This window comes from Xenopus laevis, chromosome 7L (genome assembly GCF_017654675.1).
Source record: "Xenopus laevis strain J_2021 chromosome 7L, Xenopus_laevis_v10.1, whole genome shotgun sequence".
NCBI classification, from domain to species: Eukaryota; Metazoa; Chordata; class Amphibia; order Anura; family Pipidae; genus Xenopus; species Xenopus laevis.
Genome location: NC_054383.1, coordinates 117,683,454 through 117,708,557, shown reverse-complemented (window position 1 = coordinate 117,708,557; position 25,104 = coordinate 117,683,454). Strand labels below are relative to the sequence as shown.

The 25,104-nt window shown below is 40.6% G+C and overlaps 1 protein-coding gene across 2 annotated transcripts in view; it reads right to left on the bottom strand.

Annotated features, from left to right (window-relative positions):
• Positions 1 to 22,424, bottom strand: part of ttyh1.L (tweety family member 1 L homeolog) — a 91,385-nt gene extending 68,961 nt beyond the window's left edge. Inside the window, exon 1 of one of the 2 annotated variants that reach the window (XM_018224552.2) lies at positions 22,036 to 22,424. In XM_018224552.2, coding sequence (XP_018080041.1) covers positions 22,036 to 22,161 — 126 coding nt within the window. In that variant the 5' untranslated portion in view covers positions 22,162 to 22,424. 2 annotated transcript variants of the gene reach the window in all.
• Between the last annotated feature and the right edge of the window lie 2,680 nt (positions 22,425 to 25,104).

The following is a 25,104-nucleotide window of genomic DNA, read 5'->3' as shown; positions in this document are numbered from 1 at the left end:
CGAAAAAACGTCATGCTAGCGAAATTTTCTCTTCGCCCTTTAGAAAATCTGCCTCATTATGTGACCAATTCCAGAGACCGTATTTCCTAGTCATGCAGCTTAGTGACATCCCTTATAACACAGACAATGGGGTCACACTAGTAAATATTGAGTTGATTGTTAATGCTGACCTCATTGGGATACAACATTCCTATATAACCTGCTGGGCTGCAGCTGTTTTTGAGAAACATCGAGCATAATCTCAAGGGCAGTTGTTTGTTTTCATTGGGTTTTTGGGTCGCCGAAGCTCTGCAAGTAGGGATGGGCGAATTTAACCTATTTTGCTTCGTCAAAACAAATTCGACAAATTTCTCTTAGGGCAAATTAATTAATTAATTAAGCGCAACATTTTTTTTTCTCCTATTGAAATCTATGGGTGTCATTTCCGTGACAAAACGCAGCGCAAAAATTAACTCATGCCTATCAGCAAGTCCTAAATGATGGGGGAAGCCTGAGGTTGTGAGTCTAATTAATATTTATACTATATTCATTGCGAAAGCGATTGTCCAGGTCCACTACTTTCATGCGTCCGTTACATGATTCCCTTTGATAAGGAAGTTAACGATGACGAATCCATTGACAGAAATGCATTTCCTGCACATCCTGAAAAGTCATCTATGAGGATACAACACTGAATTACGTATACACGTATGCAACTAGAACTAGGAAATACAGATTGATAAATGTTTTTGACCCTGTTACTGGTGGCCGTACAAATTATAATTCTCAGGCTTACGACTCAAAAGGGTGAACTTTTAGTATGTTATAGAATGTTTAATTCAAAGCAACTTTTCAATTGGCCGTCATTTTTTATTTTCTATAGTTTTTAAATTATTTTCTTTCTTCTTCTGACTCTTTCCAGATTTCACACGGGGGTCACTGACCCCCATCTAAGAAACAAATGCTCTGTAAGGCTACACATTTATTGTTCTTGCTACTTTATGAATTTACTTCTCATCTTTCTAGTCAGGCCTCTTCTATTCATATTCCAGTCTCTTATTCAAATCAATGCAGGGTTGCTAGAGTAATTTCTACCCTAGCAGCCAGATTGCTGAAATTGCGAACTGGAGAGGTGCTGATTAAAAAGCGAAATAACTCCAAAACCCACAAATAATAAAAAATGAAAGGCAATTGCAGAATGCCTAAAAATATCAAACATAGGGGGTTATCAATCAAAGTCAGATTTTATCTAAATATTTTCTGTTACAAACTCCAATCAAATCTGCTCAGGTTTTTTACGCTTATTTATTATTAAATTTTTCCGAAAATTTGCTTTGCAGGAAAAAAATTAATTTTCACGATTTTTTGGGATTTTTCACCCGAAAACTCTGATTATTTCAGATTTTCTGTTACAAACTCCAATCAAATCTGCTCAGGTTTTTTACGCTTATTTATTATTAAATTTTTCCGAAAATTTGCTTTGCAGGAAAAAAATTAATTTTCACGATTTTTTGGGATTTTTCACCCGAAAACTCTGATTATTTCAGATTTTCTGTTACAAACTCCAATCAAATCTGCTCAGGTTTTTTACGCTTATTTATTATTAAATTTTTCCGAAAATTTGCTTTGCAGGAAAAAAATTAATTTTCACGATTTTTTGGGATTTTTCACCCGAAAACTCTGATTATTTCAGATTTTCACCCAAGAACTCAGATTTCTTATGCTTTTTGCCTGAAAACTTCGGGGTATTGCACGAAACCCAGCGCACATGAAAAAATCATTGGGACTTCTCCCATTATACATATGCAACCTCGACAGGTCTGAGATGCCGGATTTTCTGATTCAGACTTTTCCATCCTCTGGATTTAATCAATTCTGAAAAATTTGTGATTTATTAAAAATCGATTTTATTTAAAAAAATTTTTTTCGAATTTATCAGCGAAACGATAGAAATTCACCCATCACTACTAATCAGTATATGGTTCTGCCTTCTCATCAAAACACTACAGGGGTTATTTACTAAACTATTTACTAAAAATTTGTGATTTTTTGTGCTATAATAGGCTTTTCAAAAAAAAATAATTCTCGTAATTTATTAAACCCCGAGGGCTAAAAAGCCAGAATATAAAAACACGGCATCTCAAACCTGTCGAGGTTGGATAAAAGTCAATGGGAACAGTCCCATTGATTTTTCAATTTCACAATGTTTTTGGAGCTTTCGGGGAAAATTCACAAAAAAATCGTGAAAATATGAGCTTTTCCGGCAAAGGTAATTTTCAGGAAAATGTAATAATAAATAAGCGTTACAAACCCGCACGGCTTAGATCGGAGCTTGTAGCAGCCGATATTGAGATAAATTCAGACCTTGATAAATAACCCCCTACATTTTGTTACTTATCCACTTCAAGATGCTTCATACATCTGCCATTCATTTGTATGTGCCTTAGGTCAGACTTTATGAACTCGGTACATGCAATTTGGAATCCATTAAAAGTCATCATAGACTTCAAGTGACTCCACCAGAAATGAGAGCAGGCTTAATAAGTGCTAACCACCACAGCACCATGAGCAGTAAATGGGAGTGTGAAGAGCACAGGTCCACCCAAGTAACACCAGTTTGTCCAGAGGACACCTCCAGTGCATCCCAGCAGAACAACGGTGCATGGTGCCTCCACACTCACTGCCAAACTCTACTACCAGCATGTTGGATAAACTGCATCTCAAGCTGGGAAAAATGGAGTGATAATGGAGGAAAGCTTTATTCTATAAATTCTTCCCGCAGACAGAAGCTTGAGGAGATATAAGATACGAGCTCCATGTCTTTAGAGGTTCTTCAGCAAATTAAATCTTTCAGGTGTAGAAGTCCATTAGTTGACAGAATATCCATATATTGCAATTAACTTAATAGATCAATGCTTTTTGCACCACTGGTTGCCTTATCTCTTGAATCCCCTTCCCCCTTCTATTTTTCACACAGAAGCTAACTATTCATCCCTATCACACTCAATCCTGTATATATTATTATTTAACCATAATATGCCCACTAGATAATCAGGAAGGATTAACCCAAATCTTATGTATACAGGTATGGGATCCATTATCTGGAAACCCATTATCCAGAAAGCTCTGAATTACGGAAAAGCCATCTCTCATAGGGACAAATTCACTAACCTTCGAAAATTCGCCAGTGATGGCTTCGCTCACAGCGCAACACTTCGACAGTCATAGATTCGCCAGGACAACTCTAATTCGATAAAATCCAAAGTTGCATCCAGGGCGCCGAACGCTGGCGAAGTTGCGCTAGCGTTACTGCACCAAGCAAAGCGAAGTTGCGCTAGCGTTGCCTAATTTGCATACGGTGGGAAATTATAAATTTGAATGGACGTATATGTTGCAGCAAATACATTACACAACACAAGCCCAGGAAACCTTAATAAAATAAAATAGAGTTGTTATATTGCCCTACACATGAGCCCAGTGTATAGTTTATGTGCCATATGTTAGGAAATGTAGGGGGAAAGCCGATTACCCCCAAAAATGTTACAATCTTTTGCAGCCTATCCCCGAAAAAAGGAAAAGTCGCCAGTGTTTTTTTTTCAACTATTTTTTAGGAACTCTGCTCTACTCTATTGCACTTCTCCTGGTCTGAGGTGGCGAAGGCAAGTCTGGCCCAAGAGGTAACGTTCAGTAAAATCTGCATCTTAGTGAATTTGCGTAGTTACGTCCATTTGCCAGAGCGCAAATTCGCCTGGCGTTAGGGAGCTAAGTACCGCTAGAGTCTATCTCCTTCGCTAATGAAGTACGCCAGCGACCGTTGGTAAATTTGCGAATTTTCAACAGCGTTAGTCACTTCGCCCTTTAGTACATTTTCCCCATAGACTCCATTATCATCAAATAATCCACATTTTTTTTAAATGATTTCCTTTTTCTCTGTAATAATAAAACAGTCCCATGCACTTGATCCCAACTAAGATACAGGTATGGGATCCGTTATCCAGAAACCCATTACTGGAAAGCTCCTAATTACAGAAAGGCTGTCTCCCATACACTCTATTTTATCCAAATCTTGTATTTTGTTTTTAATTATTTCCCTTTTCTTTGTAATAATAAAACAGTAGCTTGTACTTGACCCCAACTAAGATTTAATTAATCCTTAATGGAGGCAAAAACAGCCTATTGGGTTTATTTAATGTTTACATGATTTTTTTTAGAAGACCTAAAACATGATGATCCAATTTACAGAAAGATCCCTTTCTGTAAAACCCCCCGTTAAAGCATTTTGGATAACATACCTGTATTTAACAAGTAAGCACTAAATATCAAGCTCATTCTGTAAAGCATTCCCACAAGTTGAAAGTAATGCCCCCCAAGCTATTTGGAGAACAGATGAGATAAAAGCATCTCAAACAAAGTTTATAGAGCAATTTAATGCTACAATATACTGAGCAACGCATGGTTATCAAGCTGTGTAATGATTTAGGTAATTGTGTTGTTATTGTAGCTTGGGAAAAGCTGTGTGGATCCCTCCATTGACTGATTTTGCCATTTACATAGTATTTTACACCACTTTTCACACCAGATATTCTTTGCCACCAAATTTGTCCATTGGCTTTAATAGTGCAAGAATTAGATTATGCTCAAATATCATGAATAATTAAATTAATTACAAGGGGTACAATGGAGCTTAATCTTAAACCCAATGAGATTTTTTAACCTGCCCGATCAAAATGTGGCCGACTTTCGGATGGCCCCACACATGGGCCAATAAACTGCCAACTCGGTCTGTCGGCAGCTTTTATCGGTCCATGTATAGGGGCCTTTAAGCTGGCCATAGATGTTGAGATTCAGATCAGATCAGAATCGTGAGACCACAATCTTCTCGGAACGATCGTATGATCGTACAAATTTACCATCAACTAAAAAGACCAATTTGCCAGGAAAACAAAGGGGAGCTGCCTGCTTGGCCCTGCAAACATAGATAGATTGCACTGGGACCGACAACGATTTTTTGACCTGGCCGATCAATTTCCTGACAGATGTCGGCCGAAAAATTGTAAGATGTACAATCATTCGAATCCCACTAACCGCACCATAATTTCGAAGGATTGGTCGGACTTCCCTAAAACCGGTCGTTCGGCAAGAAGAATCGTCGCGTCTATGGGGAGCTTAAGTTGCACTTCATTTCCATGAGTTTTGCCATCGCTGAAAATTGCACATTCCAATTATAAAATGCATCGTGCGAAGCAAGACATATCACTATGCAACACATAGAAGGATATACCATTTTTTAAAAAGGAATTTCCATCGCCAATTATATGTGAGTGTATCTGCACACAAGATAACACAGCAAGGGTAGGGGTTTGTACTGGCAGTGTCATATTCCTCAACAGTATTCTCAGGAAAAATGTTAAAAGATTAAGGAAAATCCTATGATTTGGCAGGAGCTTAACATGCTAAACCCAAAGCCATGATCCTCTGAACTCCCTGAGCCAGAGAGACGGCATGAATGCTCCGGAGGGAGCCCCTCTTGTATCCTGTTCCCTGTGGGAAGGATAAGGAACATATTTATCCTTGATTTTAGATAATAAAAAGTGGACCTTTATTCAGTTATTTAGTATATTTATTATATTCGGTTTTCTTGCCTAAGGAAACCTACTCACCGGACAATATACAGAACCCATTATACAGAAACCAAGGAAAAATAATGGACTATTGTACATATACAATATATTATATTGTATTATTATTACAGCTATAGTTTTTTTTAAGCCACTAAAAAGCCGAGTGAAATAAATGTGTGGGACCATACATTGTTCACACTGGCACACTGCATTGCTTCTCTGTTTCACCACCAATATATCCAAATGTTTCTATCCTGGGTTTATTTCATGTTTAGCAATTGCTTTGTTTTCAAAAAGTCACCGTAACCGGTTTTTCAGAACTAAGTAATAATAAATACTGTTATTGAGTAGGACCTGTCCTCTGCTCAGCAAGAATTACTTCTGCCATAAACTCCAATTCATCCAAATAATCCAAATTGTTTTTTAAATATTTTTTTTTTCCTTTGTAATAATAAAACAGTAGCTTGTACTCGATCCCAACTAAGATATAATTGATTCTTATTGGAAGCAAAACCAGCCTATTGGGTTTATTTCATGTTTACATGATTTTCTAGTAGACTTAAGGTATGAAGATCCAAATTACGGAAAGATTTGTTATCCATACCTGTATTACCCATATATAATAATGAACCAATACTTTGACTGGTGATGATGAAATGCTTGAGCAAAGCAAGTTCCAAACACCCCCATTAAGAAAAACCATACACAACTATAACTGCCCCATTGTGCTCCATACTTGCAATGCATTGATTGAAATCAAATAAATAGCCACTGACTATAAATAAGGACCAATGTAGTCCTAGAGTTGCTTTGGTAAGTATGGTAAATAGTGGCTATTAAAGGGATTGTTCACCTTTGTGTTAACTTTTAGTATGATGTAGAGAGTGGTATTCCGACACAATTTGCGATTGGTTTTCATTTTTTATTATTTGTAGTTTTTGAGTTATTTAGCTTTTTATTCAGCAGCTCTCCAGTTTGTAATTTCAGAAATCTGGTTGCTAGGGTAAAGTCCAAAGTACCAAAGCAACCATGCACTGATTGAAATGAGAGACTGGAATATGAATAGGAGATGCAGGAATAGACAGACGAGTCATGAAAAGTAGCAAGAACAATAAATTTGTAGCCTTACAGAACATTTGTTTTAACAAGGGGTCAGTGACCCCCATTTGAAAGCTAAAAAGAGGCAAAAGAGCAAGTCACAAGTGAAATACTCTAAAGTATAAATAATGAAGGCCAATTGCAATGTTGCTAGGAACTGGACATTCTGTAATATACTAAAACTTACCGTAAAGGTGAACAAACCCTTTAAGAAATAGTTGAAAGTTGTAACATGAGCACAACAACGTCATGTGGATACTAGTTTGGGTTCCATAAGTCCAGCACTCGATGTTGATTTAGTGCCTCTTATTTGAGGTCGTATATGTATTCAGCAAGAACTCCTGGGTGTAACTTAGTGCCACTTCATTACCATTCCACTTAAAGCTGGCCATAGATGTTGAGATTTTTAAAAGATCAGATCCTCATCGTGAGACCGCGATTTTCTCGGAACGATCGTACGAATTGACCATCAACTAAAAGACCAATTTGCCAGGAAAACAAAGGGGAGCTGCCTGCTTGGCCCTGCAAACATAGATACATTGCACTGTTGGTCTTTGGGACCGATAAAGATTTTTTGACCTGGCCGATCAATTTCCTGACAGATGTCGGCCGAAAAATCGTAAGCTGTACAATTGCTCGAATCCCACTAACCGCACAATAATTTCGAAGGATTGGTCGGACTTCGCTAAAATCGGTCGTTCGGCAAGAAGAATCGTCGCGTCTATGGGGAGCAGGTCTGACTGGATTGTCAGTGATAGGACCACACATGGGGTCCATGCAATCCTATTGGGCGAGTACTGCATCCATGGCCTTGCTGTTCCTGCTGGACTGTATTTTCTAGTCTTTTTGACAGATATCCGACCAAGACCTGATCAGCTATTGATCAAGGAAGCTTTTGTTTTTTCCCAGTATAGAGACCAATAGGCGTATGACTTGTTCAAAAGTAGCCAAGCTGGCAGACAATATAAGGTGTACAAAGGATAAGAAGTCAGCACTCCCCAACAGGATGCAAGTTCAACGCCGGATTTCATTGCCGGCCGCCCCTAGGCCGCGCGGTCCGACCAGGTGGCCGTGCGGTCCTAGCGCCCACCTACACCTCCCCTTCCCAGCGCGCCGGCAAAAAAAAGCTGTAATTGAATGGGGACGCACACGTCCCCATAATGCGGCTGGGCGGCATGCCGCCCCTATTTTATTCCCGCCCTAGGCCCGGGCCTATGCGGCCTTGCCGCAAATCCGGGCCTGTGCAAGTTAGTAAGGTGAACGTCTCTGGCCGCCACTTCCAGCTGAACTTGAAACACACTTTTCATTAAGACAGCACCAGGCAATGACATTTTTCTTAAAAAGCCTTTATTGAAAGGGCTTTTCTTGGACAGATATACAGCAACGTTTCAGGCTATCAACAGCGTTTCCTCAAGCTTGAGGAAAGGTTGTTGATAGCCAGAAAATATAAGGTGGCCATACACGGGCAGAGTTGAGCTGCCAATTCTGGTACTTTAGACTGATTCAGCGGCTTATCTGCCAGTGTATGGGGCTCTCTGACGGGCCACCCAGACCGAAATCGGGCAGATCTTGATCAGACTATGTCTATGAAGATTCTCATTTATCCAGGTCATGATATCCAGTATCTAGTAGAATTAAATCAAAGGCAACAGAACATTTAGAGTTTTTCTTGAAAATGTTTCACCACTCATCCGAGGCTTCTTCAGTTTAACTTGATCTTGGACAGGTTTGATTTTCCTGCCAGATCAAGGACCTCATAGGCTGGTCTGCCCGCTATTGTTTGATCATTTTGAACAACTGCAGGGGCATAACTACAGAGGAAGCAGACCCTGGGGCTACAGGGGGATCTAGTTGGTATAGGGGCCCCACGAGGTCCTAATTCATGTACAATTTAAATAAATATTGGTAAAACAGGTCAACCTCTAGCCTTTTTATGGGCCTGAAAAATAGCTTGATGTGGGGCCCAGTAATATCTATAGCCAAGTAATCAAATTCCATGGCAAGAACGAAAGAGGTGTGAAATGTGCTCCATCTCAGTCAACTAATTGCCTTATACACATGTTAAACAATAGATCTGTTGAAAAGCCATCTTGATGCTACAGAATGACATGACAGTTAAATGATAGGCCAAAAAGTATGACAGTTGGGCAACTTGCCCAGTTTAAAGGAATACTAAGATCTATTCAAGATTATCCAATCAAGACAGGTATACTTAGGGGCAAATGTATCAAGGGTCGAATATCGAGGGTTAATTAACCCTCGATATTCGACTGGGGAATTAAAATCCTTCGACTTCGGATATCGAAGTCGAAGTATTTTGCGCAAATAGTTTGATCGATCGATCGAAGGAATAATCGTTCGATCGAACGATTAAATTCTTCGAATCAAACGATTCAAAGGATTTTAATCCATCGATCGAAGGATTATCCTTCGACCAAAAAAAGTTAGCCAAGCCTATGGGGACCTTCCCCATAGGCTAACATTGACTTTGGTAGCTTTTAGGTGGCGAACTAGGGGGTCGAAGTTTTTTCTTAAAGAGACAGTACTTTGACTATCGAATGGTCGAATAGTCGAACGATTTTTAGTTCGAATCATTCGATTCGAAGTCGAAATCGTAGTCGAAGTAGCCCATTCGATGGTCGAAGTAGCCAAAAAAAGACTTCGAAATTCGAAGTATTTTTTCTTCTATTCCTTCACTCGAACTTAATGAATGGGCCCCTATGTCTTGAGTAGGTATACTCAGGGGCCGATTCACAAAGGGTTGAATATCGAGGGTTAATTAACCCTCGATATTCGACTGGGAATTAAAATCCTTCGACTTCGAATATCAAAGTCGAAGGATTTTAGCGCAAATAGTACGATCGAAAGATCGAAGGATTATTCCAATCAAGATTATCCAATCAAGACAGGTATACTTAGGGGCAAATGTATCAAGGGTCGAATATCGAGGGTTTATCAACCCTCGATATTTGACTGGGGAATTAAAATCCTCCGACTTCGAATATCGAAGTCGAAGTATTTTGCGCAAATAGTTCGATCGAACGATCGAAGGAATAATCGTTCCATCGAACGATTAAATCCTTCGAAACGAACGATTCGAAGGATTTAAACCCAACGATCGAAGGAATATCCTTCGATCAAAAAAACTTAGGAAAGCCTATGGGGACCTTCCCCATAGGCTAACATTGATTTCGGTAGCTTTTAGATGGCGAACTAGGGGGTCGAAGATTTTTCTTAAAGAGACAGAACGTTGACTAGTCGAAGTTAGTGAATCGGCCCCTCAGTCTTGGGTAGCAGTATGGGTCTTTCTTAGACTAGCCATCAGCCGTAAAAAGAAAGTTGGAGGAATGTAAACAAACATCAAGAGATGAAAGCAAATAAAAATAGCATCCATACTGTTTGGGCTGGAATTATAGCCTTGAGGCACCCTTGAGATTTGCATGCAATTTACATGAAGTCACACTGAGCAACACCCACTCTCTCATTCTGTATATTTAGTTGCGCTACCCAACGAGCAAAGGATGAGCTCAGATTCTCCTCAAGTTCCACAAGGTCATCGCCCTCGCTGTCTGCTTCAGACATAGTTCAGCATTACAGAGTAGAAAGTGACTTTTTATGAGTCATATTCTCAGCACTCATTTTACAGTGTGGGATTTACATCCAGCAAAAGAAAATTAAGCGGAATCATAGAAAATTAACCAAAGATGAGAGCATGAGCTAATAGACCACATTTTACTGATAGCATTCAAAGGAGACACAAAGGCACAATTATTATTCCCTCTGTTAGCAAACACAAATACATTGCATTATTTAGAGGGATGTCATAATGACTTGTTATCGGAATAAATTCATAAAATAAGATCAAAGCCCAGAATGTATGATTAATTCAAATTAAAAAAAAAAAAAAGTTCACTTTAAATGTGAATAGCTTAGATTCGTAGTTGCACCAGCGTCCGCTTCGCCACACTTCGCCAGGCGAATTTTCGCCAGCACTACGCAAATTCAATAAAATCCGAAATTGCGCTCAGGGGAAACGAAAGGTTGCGAAGTTGCACTAGCGTTAATTCGCCAGGCAAAGCGAAGTTACACTAGCGATGGTTAATTTGCATACGGCGCCAAATTGAAGTTACAATGGAGGAATATGTAGCAGCACTACACAAGCCTGGGAAACCTTCAAAACATCAAATAAAATTTTTATTTTGCCCTACACATGTGCCCACTGTATAGTTAAGTTGCCATGAGTTAGGAAATGTAGGGGGGAAGGAGGGGAGCCCCAAAAATTTTTTCGATCTTTTTCAGCCTATCACCCATAAAAAAAGAAAAAACGCCAGCGTTTTTTGGGACTTTGAAAAAATTTCAACTTTTTTTGAAGCAATCCCTATCTACTTTATTGCACTTCGCCTGGTCTGAGGTGGCAAAGGAAGTCTGGCGTAAATTCAAGCGTTCAGAAAAATGCACGCGTCAGTGAATTTGCGTAGTTACGTCCATTGCGCAAATTCGCCAGGCGTAAGGGTGCGAAGTAACACTAGCAAATTTACGCCAGTGTCTGTCAGTGAATCAGTGAATTAACGAAAATGCGCTATGCTAGCGAATTAACGCTAGCGTTAAATGCTTCGTCCATTAGTGACTGTGCCCCTTTGTATCCAGAAGCAGCGGCAGGGTTTGCTCAGCCTGAAGGCCACTTGGTGTAAGATATGGGGATAATGACTTTTAGCTCTTGTAGAAAGTGAATAAGATTTTGAGTTCAACACTAATCCCCAATATGTTTTTGGAACATTGACAGATCGCTGATACAGCAATGTTTGATTATCTCTAACCTAAATGGGGTCCTGAAGTAAGGTTGACCCTCCAATGTCAGACAACACTGCCCTAATAAAACCTATTAACTCTCTTGTGCCTGGGTACTAAGAACAGACTTGAATCAGAAATTACCGATCCACACTATTCTCTATTCCAAGAGAAAATCTATAATTGGTATTACGTGTTAGCTTGAGAATCTTTTCGTTGGGACAAAAATGACTATATTAAGTAAACAACAACCAGGCTTACACTATAAAGCATTTATAGCATGAATAATGTTGCAGGCCTGACTTGATATCAACAAACTACTGAGCCAACAGGATAAACATTGTCCTACATCCAGGACGCCTGTGTCTTTTCCCAGGCTTAGCTTTATAGTGTAGAACCATTTCAAATGCACTAATCTTTACAAATGTGCCACGTCTTTATAGAAGATGCTACCCTACCTCAAAAGTGTCATTCACCCCCTTCTAGTCAATACAATTCAAAGATAAAGAGCCACACTCACACCAATCACTGTTTGAAGTCACAGGTGCACGCTGTCTCCTCTCTGCAAAAGGTTCTCACACATGGATTGAAGTAACTGCAGCAGCACTCTGTTCTGTGATAAATGATATTTATTCGTGCATCGGCAACGTTTCGAGCTATACCAGCTCTTTATCAAGCCACCCCCTTCTAGCGCACCCATTCCAGCCTCATCCCAAAACTACGCTCATTCTTGTTCCACCCCAAGATTATCTCAAGATAAGTCAACTGTAGAAGGTGTGTTAATTGTTTCTAAGTATGTTTTCTAAGACATGCTATTAGCAACATGGTCATGAGCAAAGGAATACAGTTAAAGGGATACTGTCATGGGAAAAAAACATTTTTTCAAAATGAATCAGTTAATAGTGCTGCTCCAGCAGAATTCTGCACTGAAATCCATTTCTCAAAAGAGATTTTTTTTATATTCAATTTTGAAATCTGACATGGGGTTAGACATTTTGACAATTTCCCAGCTGCCCCAAGTCATGTGACTTGTGCTGTGATAAACTTCAATCACTCTTTACTGCTGTACTGCAAGTTGGACTGATATCACCCCCCTCCCTTTCCCCCCCCCAGCAGCCAAACAAAAGAACAATGGGAAGGTAACCAGATAACAGCTCCCTAACACAAGATAAGAGCTGCCTGGTAGATCTAAGAACAACACTCAATAGTACAAACCCATGTCCCACTGAGACACATTCAGTTACATTGAGAAGGAAAAACAGCAGCCTGCCAGAAAGCATTTCTCTCCTGAAGTGCAGGCACAAGTCACATGACCAGGGGCAGCTGGGAAATTGACAAAATGTCTAGCCCCATGTCAGATTTCAAAATTGAATATAAAAAAATCTGTTTGTTCTTTTGAAAAATGGATTTCAGTGCAGAATTCTGCTGGAGTTGCACTATTAATTGATGCGTTTTGAAAAAAACATGTTTTCCAATGACAGGATCCCTTTAAACTAACAAAGGTCAGCTCCCAACATATATACATACACATAAACATATATATCTCTTAATGTCCGTCAACAAAATGGGTAATTTTAAGCTGTTTTTCAATAGAACCCCTATTAGAAAAAGTGCCATTCCTTAATCACAGCTGTGCCTGACAGCTGCGCCCAACAGATCACTCGCTAACCCCCTCAAATGCGGCGAACAGTTATGCCATGTTATGTCAATGCTCCCATCCACCCATCCTTTGGGTTCCCTGCTAGTTACTCTGAATAAATATCTTGATGAAGACAGCTGCTGCTAGATGTTACTTAGCTGCCAGTGGCCCAGTACCACCGCTGTAAAAATATGTCGATTCCCAGAAGAACACGAGGAAACTAGATTGCAGAAGAGAAATTGGAAACACTTTTCTTTAAACTCTTCTTGCTAAGCCAACCTTGAAATTAAACTCCATAATTTCTCTCTCTTCTCCCATCTCCCCCTCCCACAATGATTTCCTCTCACTCACCCACTCCATTTGCTTAACTCTTTCCATCGTTTTCCTCTTTAACCAAATGATCAATGATGCAAATTAATCTTCTTACAAGCCGAGCAAATTATTCTTCTTACCACCGAGCACTGACACTTGCTACAGGTATGGGACCTGTTATCCAGAATGCTCAGGACCTGGGGTTTTCCAGATAACGTATCTTTCCATAATTTGGATCTTCATACCTTAAGTCTAGTTTTCCTTTATTAATAGTTATGGGCGAATTTGCGCCGTTTCTCTTAGTGGGAAAATTCGCAAAACGGCAAAAAATTCGAAAAACGGTTCCGGCGTCTCGTTTTTGACGCCGGCAGCCGTTTTTTTGATGCCAGCGGCCGTTCTTGACGCTGGCGGCCGTTTTTTTTTTGATGCCGGTGAAAAATTTTTTTGACGCTGGCAAATTTTTCGGCGTTTCACGAATTTATTCGCGGGCGTTTCACGAATTTATTCGCTGGCGGCGAATCGTGCAAATTCGCCACGGATTCGCACCTGGCGAATAAATTCGCCCATCACTATTTATTAAGTATTAATTATATCTTATAGATGGATCACGTCCAAAGTACTGTTTCATTATTGCAGAAAAAAAGGAAATCATTATTAAAAATTTGGATTATTTGGATAAAATACAGTCTATGGGAGAAGGCCTTTACATAATTCGGAGCTTTCTGGATAACGGGTTTCCAGATAACAGATCCCATACCTGTACAATTCTTTAACACCAGAAATTCTTCTTTGCCTAAACTTGTCCGATTGACTTCGTTGTTGGGTTGGGTCTGAGATAGTGTAATTTAATGGCATCATTTTTGGCATTGGGCAGGTATGAAAGAATTTAAACCAATTACCCAGAATGCAGCATGTTCTTAACAATTCCAGTGTAAATGTGGCCCCCCAGTTGCATCCAAAGCAATTCGGGCTGATGCACCAAAACGTGTGCAACTGCACTTGCTCTACGGAACTCAGCTTTTTGTTAGTAATAGGGATTCATCCAAGCAATGGTGATAATTGTTCCCAAGATTTTGCTCAAGGTAGCAAAAAAAACTCTTACAGGTGTTTCTCACCACTGATACTCAACAGGCAGGTCAGTTCATGAAAACCTGTAACCTGACCATATCTGTCTGAAATACTCGATAGCCCTCCATTCTGTGGCCTTTCTTAACCCATGAAACAGGATAGTTATTATGGTTGCGAGCTCTATTATACTAACTTCAGCTACATGACAAAGTGATAGCTATCTATTAGATTACCAGCTATATAAGATTTCACTGGTGCAGAATCATAGAGACGCACCCTAAACAGCGGGAGAACCATTCTTGGTGCTGAACTTTAGTTTAGAATCTTTTATTTACTGTATAGCACTCATTCCTTTGTATTGTTGTCTGTCTATCTACCCACCCATCTCTTTCAGTCTCTGTATTTATCTGGGGCAATGTGCACTCTGCAGTAAAAAATATCAATAATAGAAGTCACTAATGAATTCAGTGAGTAATAGTGGTGCAATGCTGGAGCACCATTGGCCCTTACTTTAATGCTTTGCTTGAGGCGTGACCCAGCTGACCCAGTTCTATTGACATCACACGGAGACCACTGTGACTTCCAAGCACCATCAATGAAAAGAGAATACTGCTGCATTCCTTCAGTGTTGGCATGGTGCATGAGTCAGAACACTACAGGGACAATCACTATCATTCTTTCATATGTGAACTTAGTTTAAGAGCATAGATGGATAACTTCTAACCTCCTCTGCTGTTAAGCTGGGCAAAACACGATGTAAAGCAATAAGATGCTTTGTTGATGGATGAGAAAGCAAAACAGATGTGGCAACAACATATATTTGTGTGCACTAATTCCATAGAAAACAAATACACTGAGGGGCCGATTCACTAACTTCGAGTGAAGGATTCGAAGTAAAAAAACTGCGAATTGCGAAGTGTTTTTTGGCTACTTCGACCATCGAATGGGCTACTACGACCTTCGACTACGACTTCGAATCGAACTATTCGAACTAAAAATCGTTCGACTATTCGACCATTCGATAGTCGAAGTACTGTCTCTTTAAGAAAAAACTTCGACCCCCTAGTTCGCCATCTAAAAGCTACCGAATTCAATGTTAGCCTATGGGGAAGGTCCCCATAGGCTTTCCTAAGTTTTTTTGATTGAAGGATATTCCTTCGATCGTTGGATTAAAATCCTTCGAATCGTTCGATTCGTGGATTTAATCGTTCGATCGAAGCAATTATCCTTCAATCGTTCGATTGAACTATCTGCGCTAAATCTTTCGACTTCGATATTCGAAGTCGAAGGATTTTAATTCCCAGTCGAATATCGAGGGTTAATTAACCCTCGATATTCGACCCTTTGTGAATCGGCCCCTAAGTCATTAAAATTCTGCCTCATTAGGCAACAGTGCAACTTGCTCTGTTGTTTCATGACAATAGTGGGGCACCACACTGTTTATTTATTTACTGAACACAGCTCCTTGATCCTTGGCATTTAAATATTCATTTAATATGGTTCTTAATACCTTCACTGGGTTGCTAGCAATGTATGAGTTCAGGAAAGGGTGGGGTCTGTAGAAACCTAAAACAATGTTTCCCATCCATGTATTAAGGGGTTTTGCCGTGTTGCAGTTGCCGTGTTCTGATTAGGAGGAAAACAGGTAGAACAAGGGAAACATTACAAAAATCAGAAATCCTTTACTGTAGGGGTAACACAATAGAGAGTGCATATCAATGCAATTAATTAGGTTACTTGAGCCCAAACAAGCTCCTGCAGTTCCATATGGTTGCCAATGCTTCCGTCCTGCTGAAGAATGATGCTCAGCTTCACCTACTGATCCTGGGGAACCCTGAAGCTACTACAACCTTGGACATGGTGGTAGATCCAACAGGTGGTTCAAGAGGTGCACCAATCAGATGTAAACGCTGTTTTTGAAAATCACGCTCTGGAATAGACACAGCCTCTACAAATGATATTGAATCATCCTTTCTGAGTCCTACCCAAAGGCATGGGCACTGATGCCCAAGTGTCCCCGCAGGTCACAGAAGATCATAAGAACGGATACCTAGCCAAAAGGCCCAGGGGGACAATACTTGATCTTAGCCAGCCAGAGGACCAAGGGGTATATTTAACAAAGAGTGAAGTTAATAGTGAAGTTCCGCCACTTGAGTGAAATTCCACCACTCTCCATTCATTTCTATGGGATTTTTATAGGCGTATTTATCAAAGGGTGAACTTTCACTTTCACCCATTGATAAATACGCCTTTCAAAATCCCATAGAAATGAATTGAGAGCTGCGGAATTTCACTCTAGTGGCGGAACTTCACTCTTTTATAAATTTACCCCCATGTGTTTCTCCTTATTCACATAGGATCAAAAGAAGGGGTACCTAGCCAAAAGGCCCAGTACTACACTTAGGGGCCTATTCATCAAGAGTCGAATATCGAGGGTTAATTAACCCTCGATATTCGACTAGGAACTAAAATCCTTCGACTTCGAATATCGAAGTCGAAGGATTTAGCGCAAATGCTGCGATCGAACGATCGAAGGATAATTCCTTCGATCGAACGATTAAATCCTTCGAATCGAACGATTCGAAGGATTTTAATCCAACGATCGAAGGAATATCCTTCGATCAAAAAAACTTAGGCAAGCCTATGGGGACCTTCCCCATAGGCTAACATTGACTTCGGTAGCTTTTAGCTGCCGAAGTAGGGGGTCGAAGTTTTTTTTAAAGAGGCAGTACTTCGACTATCGAATGGTCGAATAGTCGAACGATTTTTAGTTCAAATCCTTCGAATCGAAGTCGTAGTCGAAGGTCGAAGTAGCCCATTCGATGGTCGAAGTAGCCCAAAAAACACTTCGAAATTCGAAGTTTTTTTACTTCGAATCCTTCACTCGAGCTTGATGAATCGGCCCCTTGATCTTAGCCAAAAGGCAGAGAATGTAGCTCACACCAGATTTGAGGCAAAATGGAAAAGCACTTGTTCCTGTTTTGATGGATGGGGTGCAATTGTGCCAGACACAGCTCAGGGCCACCTATTGCTGGAATTATGGGGACAAATGCTGCACTATGGGTATGTGAGGTTGGCCGAGACTGCAGATGAAAGTTGTATCACTCTGCCCCAGTATCTAAACCCCCAGTTGAGCTTATTAGAAATAACAAGGAGGTCTACAGTAGTTGTATAAACTGGGGGTTTGTGTGAATGAATACAACTTCCTGACTGAGGGACAGAGTATACATAGGCTAGGCTTGTGTAAGGAAACAAGGAAGCATATCCTTCAACAATGAACTCATAAGTCAGAAAAGTAAACACAAACCAATAAATCTTCACTCCAAAAAAGTGGATTTGGTGCATCCCTAGAATTAAATCACGGTTAATATATTGGTTGTGCTTTGATTTTTATTATGCAACTGTGGAGGGTTTCTTTTGGCTTGGGTGGATCAATGAGAAGCTCAGTCCTTCTGACAGATCCACCTGTTCCTAAGACAAAGCCACCTGTGCTCAGAACCACTCAGTCGTATTATTCTCCCCCCCCCCTGCAAATCCCTTATGGCTTCTATCCATATACACAAACCTACAGATGCAGCCCTCAGCAGGAATATCTCAGATCTGTCAGTTCTGTTAGACCCTTGAGGCTTTCACTTAAGCAGAGGATTTACAAAGTGACAGTATTAAATTCACTCTAAATTGATATGGCCTGTGACGGACTTTATACAAACAACAACAAAAATACAATATGTACCCCCAAACGGTTTTGCCGGTAAGCAGGTGCTTATTTTTGAATTCCAGGCTTGGAGGCAAGTTTTGGTTGTATAAAAAACAGGTGTATTGCCAAACAGAGTCTCCTGTAGACTGCCAGTCCACATAGGGGCTACCAATAGCCAATCACAGCCCTTATTTGGCACCCCAGGATGCTTGTGTTGCTCCCCAACACTTTTTACATTTCAGTGTGGCTCACAAGTATAAAAAATTGAGAACTAATGCTCTAGATACACCTAAAAGATCAGCTTGAAGCTCCATTAGGGTGGGATTTTTAAATCATTAGCTCTGCAGAGCACTTGCTGTGCCTGAAATATTGCACTACAGAAAGTTAACAAAACAGTATAATAATAAGTAAATAACATGCATTTATAAAAAGAATAATACATAAAGACAATGGGGTAAATTTATCAAAGAGTGAAGTTCCGCCACTAGAGTGAAATTCCGCAGCTCTCAATTCATTTCTATGGGATTTTGAAAGGCGTATTTATCAATGGGTGAAGTGAAAGTTCACCCTTTGATAAATACGCCTATAGAAATCCCATAGAAATGAATGGAGAGTGGCGGAATTTCACTCTAGTGGCGGAACTTCACTATTAACTTCACTCTTTGATAAATATACCCCAATGTATCAAGCCAGGAAAAGTCATTGGTCCTGCAGCTTTCTATATCAAAGCCAAATTACCAGAATCTGCAGGAATCTAAGATGGAATCCAATTGTTGACAAACAGCTCGTCAAGAGACAGTAGTTTAGTGCAGGGGTCCCCAACCTTTTTTACCCATGAGCCACATTCAATTGTAAAAAGAGTTGGAGAGCAACACAACCATGACAAAAAGTCTTGGGGAGGCCAAATAAGTGCCGTGATTTGCAATTCGGTAGGCGCTGTGTGGCCTGGCAGCCTACAGGAGGTTCTGTTTGGCAAAATACTCTGTTTATGCAACCAAAACTTGCCTCCAAGCCTGAAATTAAACAATTAAGCACCTGCTTTGAGGCCACTAGGAGCAACATCCATGGGTTTGGTGAGCAACATGTTGCTTGCGAGACACTGGTTGGGAATCACTGGTTCAGTGTATGTATTTGTTCCACTAAGCTGCTTGGCGTTGTTTTTAATAATCCATGTTTTTTTTCCCTTGTAGAGCAACCGTCAAAATAAAATCAGATATCCATTTGCAAGAGTAGAGCAGACACTGCCTCTAGGCTACTGTAGGATGCACAACACAGCAGTGGGACAAGATAGGACCTTGTTAGCATTCTTTACACATCATACATGGGCTGCCGGGGAGCAACTGGATCACCCCATTACATTTCCAGTAGTGATGGGCAAATTTATTCGGCAGACGCAAATTTGGGGCAAATTTGCCCGTTTCGCCAGTGGCGAATACATTTGCGAATTTTCGATGGCGAAAATTTCGCCGGCGTCAAATATTTTTTGACGACAGCGATGGTTTCGCCGCTGGTGTTACCGCTTTTTCAATGCTGGCAACGGTTGCGACAATAAGCGGACACCCATTGACTTTAATTCAACTTTGACGCTGGCGCCAGCGTCAAAATGGCCGTTTTGCAAATTTTTCGCCAGTTTTGTGAATTTCACGGGAAATTCGCGGAATTCGAAACAGGACAAACTCGTCCATCACTAATTTTCAAGGAAAGAATAACATACCACCAGTTCATGACATATTTGCACATATCAAGGGGAAGATATTCCAAATGCCACATGGGAAATCAATATAAAACTTCATTAGACAGTGAGAGTCAAGTGATGGTTCTGCTGTGACTTGTGTTCTTCCTAAGCATCTCATGTCTGTAGTACAAGAAAGAAAAGTCTTCTCTGAGTTGGTAAGAGTAGCTCTTTATAGGGTTCCTACATTCGCTGTAGAACCCGCTCTCCAACTTTCCCCACAAGGTAAAAAGAACATGCCGCAAACCTTTTTATTTTTTGATGAGGGACCAAATTCTGTGCAACTAATGATGTCATATGTACAAATTATGTACGTACGTTATATGGTCCATGGAATTAAGTTGTATAGGAGTCCCCTAATGATGTCACATTAGCAAGAGCTACAGGTGGGGTATTTGGCTTCTAGAGCATCACTTGTCCCAAACAGGTTTCAGTTGTACATGATATACTACAGGTATTGGGCACCTTATATGGAAACCTGTTATCCAGAAAGCTCTAAACTACAAGAAGTTCATATCCCAGAGTGCAAATAATTTTAATTTTTAGAATTTTTTTTTCTCTGTAATAATAAAACAGTACCTTGTTCTTGATGGCAATTAAGCTGCATGAATCCGTATTGGTGGCGAAACTGTCCTATTGGGTTTATTTAATGTTTAAATGATACAGTATTTAGCAGACTAAGGGGCCGATTCACCAAGGGTCGAATATCGAGGGTTAATTAACCCTCGATACTCGACTGGGAATTAAAATCCTTCGACTTCGAATATCGAAGTCGAAGGATTTTAGCGCAAATAGTGTGATCGAACGATTAAATCCTTCGAATCGAACGATTCGAAGGATTTAAATCCAACGATCAAAGGAATATCCTTTGATCAAAAAAACTTAGGAAAGCCTATGGGGACCTTCCCCATAGGCTAACATTGAGTTCGGAAGCTTTTAGATGGCGAACTAGGGGGTCGAACTTTTTTCTTAAAGAGACAGTACTTCTATCGAATAGTCGAACGATTTTTAGTTCGTATCCTTCGATTCGAAGTCGTAGTCGAAGGTCGAAGTAGCCCATTCGATGGTTGAAGTAGCCCAAAAAACACTTCGAAATTCGAAGTTTTTCAACTTCGAATCCTTCACTCGAAGTAAGTGAATCGGCCCCTTAATGTATAGAGAACCAAATCCCATATTCAGAAAACCCCAGGTCCTAAGCATTCTATACCTGTAATAGCAGATAACTATTTATTATTAACATGTATTTATATAGCGCCAACATATTGCATAGCACTGTAAAGTAAATGTGATTATACAACGAAATCACATGAATTATATACATAGAACAGTAACTCTGTACTATGGCTGCTGCCTTCCATACATGGGTTATATATTCATAAACAGGTATGAGATCCATTATCTGGAAACCAGTGATCCAGAAAGCCTTGAACTCTTGGAAGGCCATTCCCCAGAGACTCCATTGTAATCAAATAACTCAATTTTTTAAAATTGATCTCCTTTTTCTCTGTAACAATAGAACGGTACCTTGCAATTGATTCCAAACAAGATGTGATTAATCCTTATTGGAGGCAAAACAATTCTATTGGGTTTAATTCATGTTTAAAAGATATTTTAGTAGACTTCAGGTATGGAGAACCAAATTACAGAAAGATCCTGTTATAACAAAAAACTTGTCATAGGAAAAATTTGTTGGCAGAACTATGGCTGCTGTTGAGTTGCAGAGGGGTTACTGGGAGTTGTAGTACAGCAGCAGCTATGAGTGATGGAGGTTGTTTGCCTTTCCATGATCACAATTTTATTGCCCTGTTTCTTTTATTATTCCGACACAATGGCATTTAACAATAACACAGGAATGTCACACTATGACTATTGCCATTTTCTGCCTTCTGTTAAGAAATTCCCTAAATAAATCAAATGTTGGGTATTTTTTGAGTGCCATAATGGTGCCTGTAAAAGCGTATCTCTTTCTAGTGCTGTATTTGCAAGATGCACATCCTACCCCTGTATCCACTGCAATTCTTCCCACCCCAATCCACCTGCTGTGTGTGATCATTCCCCTGCTCTGCCACCCAATTTTCTCATTCCCCAGCATGCACCTTACCTGCTGATAGGGCCATTCCTGGGGGGCAAACTGGTTGTCCACCACTTCAAACTGGAAATTAGTGTGCGGGACCTGGTGCAGAATATTGGTCCACCACGATGCCCGGTACCCATGGCTAGTGCTCATGGCTCCTTCACGGCCACAAATAAATATATATAAGAAATAAAAAGAAAAAAAATCTATGAATATCTATGGAAAAAGGCAAAAACTAAGCCCCTTTGGCTCTTGGACGCTCCTCGCCGGTGGCTTCTTGATTTTGCTTTTCTCAGTGTTGTCAATTCATCCTGTTAGCAGAGACTCCGTGCAGTAGGCATGGTGGGAACTGAGGGGTCTGGAGAGTAATTGCTCATAGCAAACACAGAAAAGAAGGAGAGGGGAGGAGGAAACCAAGCAGAGCTATCTCTATTTCTCCATTCAGCCACTGTGAGAATCACAGACACAGAGACAGGTGCAAGGGAGGACAGGAGCACCCCCTGCTGGTGCTAAGTAAATGTGCTCTTAATTAATTTGTCTCTTGGGTCCGTTTAGGCTTTTACTCAGTGCCTTGTAAAATATGTCTGACAAAGGCCGGTCATGAGAGGGAGCTGGGCACGCACACAGCAGGAGCTTTCTCACCAGTGCATTCTCTGGTACATTGTATGAGCAGCATGTGCAGAACTGGGCAGAAATATTGGGATTACAGGCATGGGACCTGTTATCCAAAATGCTCAGGACCGGAGGTTTTGCGGATAATAGATCTTTCCGTAATTTGGATCTTTCATACCTTAAGTCTACTAGAAAATCATTTAAACATTAAATAAACACAAAAGGCCGGGTTTGCTTCCAATTAAGATTAATTATTTCTTAGTTGGGTTCAAGTACAAGCTACTGTTTTATTATTACAGAGAAAAAGGAAATCATTTTTAAAAATTTGGATTATTTGGATAAATTGGGAGATGGCCTTTCCATAATTCAGAGCTTTCTGGATAACAGGTAATAATGTATCTTTTTTTGCTGAGTAAATATGGAAATCCCACATCCCAGAGTTGCCTAGTTTAATACAGGTTTGGCACCTGTTATACAGAATGCTCAGGACCTGGGCTTTTCCAGATAACGGGTCTTTCCGTAATTTGGATCTGCTTACCTAAATTCTGCTAAAAGTCAATCAACATTAAATAATCCCAACAGGGGTGTTTCCCACCAATAAGGATGCATTATAACTTAGTTGGGATCAAGTACAAGGTACTGTTTTATTATTACAGAGAAAAAGGAAATCATTTTTAAATATGTGAATAATATTTTATTAAAATGGAATCTATGGCAGATGACTTTCCAGTAATTCAGAGTTTTCTGGATAACGGGTTTCCGGATAAAGGATGCTATACCTGCAGTAAATCTTTGATAAAGCAAAACAAGCATTTTATTGCATGAATAAAAAGGGGCCAGCAGAGGTCACTAGAGGTGGTTTATAGCCACAAACGAAGCTGCAGTCTCACTAACATGGACGCACGTTAACCCTATTCATTCAAGTTACGTGTGTTCATAGCTGCTCCTCACACTTTTTTTGCTTTGGATGCCTTTGCTCTCCACTAATCTCGTGCACAGAGGAACCCTGGAGCTACCACCAACTCGAAGGCGGAATAGAAGGGGGGACCCTGGCTACCAATGGGGTTTTATTGCCCATGTTTGTGCAGCTTTTTGGTGTGTGGGGTCTCTAGGGTCTGCGAGGTCTGCCTCCATTTTTTAGCTGCCAGTAGTGTTGACACCTGCCTGGTATTTTACCGGCCTAGCCGGTAAAACACCAGCAAAGGCCGGGGCCGGTATTACAAATTTACCGGTAATGTAGCTGCCGGTAAATTTGTAATACATCAAACAAATGCCCATGGCCTGCACCCAGCCCAGTAAAAACGTACCTTTTTGCTGCTGGCTTGAGTCCAAACGTGCGCTGTGGCCCCGCCCCCTTTGACATCACGACTGGCCCAGCCAATCACGCGCCATGGATCTACCCCCTTAATTATCGCGACCCGCCCATTTGCAGCCAGGGCCCGCTCTTTTATTCCCGCCCCCTCCACCAGCCGGTAGAGATTTTGTTAAAAGGTGGCAACCCTAGCTGCCAGCTAAAAAATGGAGCACACACCAAAAAGCTACACAAACATGGGCAATAAAACCCCATTGGTAGCCAGGGTCCCCCCTACAAGTTAAAACAAAAACAATTTGTGGTCAGGGCCCACCCACAAAAGAAAGAAAAAAAATATCACTGGTGGTCAATGCTCCCCTACAAGTTAAAAAAAATTGGTAGTCAGCAGGCACCCCATAAAAGTTTAAAAAAAATTTCAATGGTGGCCAGCCTCCCCTCCCCCTACAAGTAAAAAAACCCATTGGTGGCCATGGTCCCCCCCCAACAAGGTATACAAAAAACATTGGTAGCCAACCCCCCCTTACAAGTAAAAAAAAACATTGGTGGTCAGGGGCCCCAAAGATAATTAAAAAAAACAAAAAAAACATTGGTGGCCAGGGGCCTATAGAGTAATAAAATAATACATTGGTGGTCAGGGGTTTACTAAAAAAAAAAAACACATTGGTCTTCAGTGGAACTTACCTTAGGTTGTTTCTTGTACTTGCCAATGACAGCTTCTTCTGGTGGCTTTGTGGCTTTTTGTGGCTTCAGCTCTCTTGGTGGCTTTGGGTCTTTTTGTGGCTTTTGGTCTTCTTCAACTGTTCGGGACCTCAGTGCTTCACTTCGGCGCTGTCAAGGGTGGGCCCAGTTAATTTGAAAAGTGCAGCATAGCCAGGCCCCCTTTTAGGGTAAGAGCATATGCAAAGATTCAGGGAGATTTCGTCGCCCGGCGATAAATCGCCTCTCCTTCAGGGTGACTAATCTCCCCGAATTGCTGGCTGGAATGTAAATCGCCGGTGGGATGGCACTCGGAGCACTTCATTTTCCGAAGTCGCCCGAGCGTGTGTCTCTGCCGTTAGGGGGACCTTTATCTTGGAATGTGATGAGCTCTTGATGCTGAACTGCTTGTGAGTAGGCAATTGGCGTTCTGTGATTGTTTTTAAAATATTTATTAAACAGAATTATACTATTGT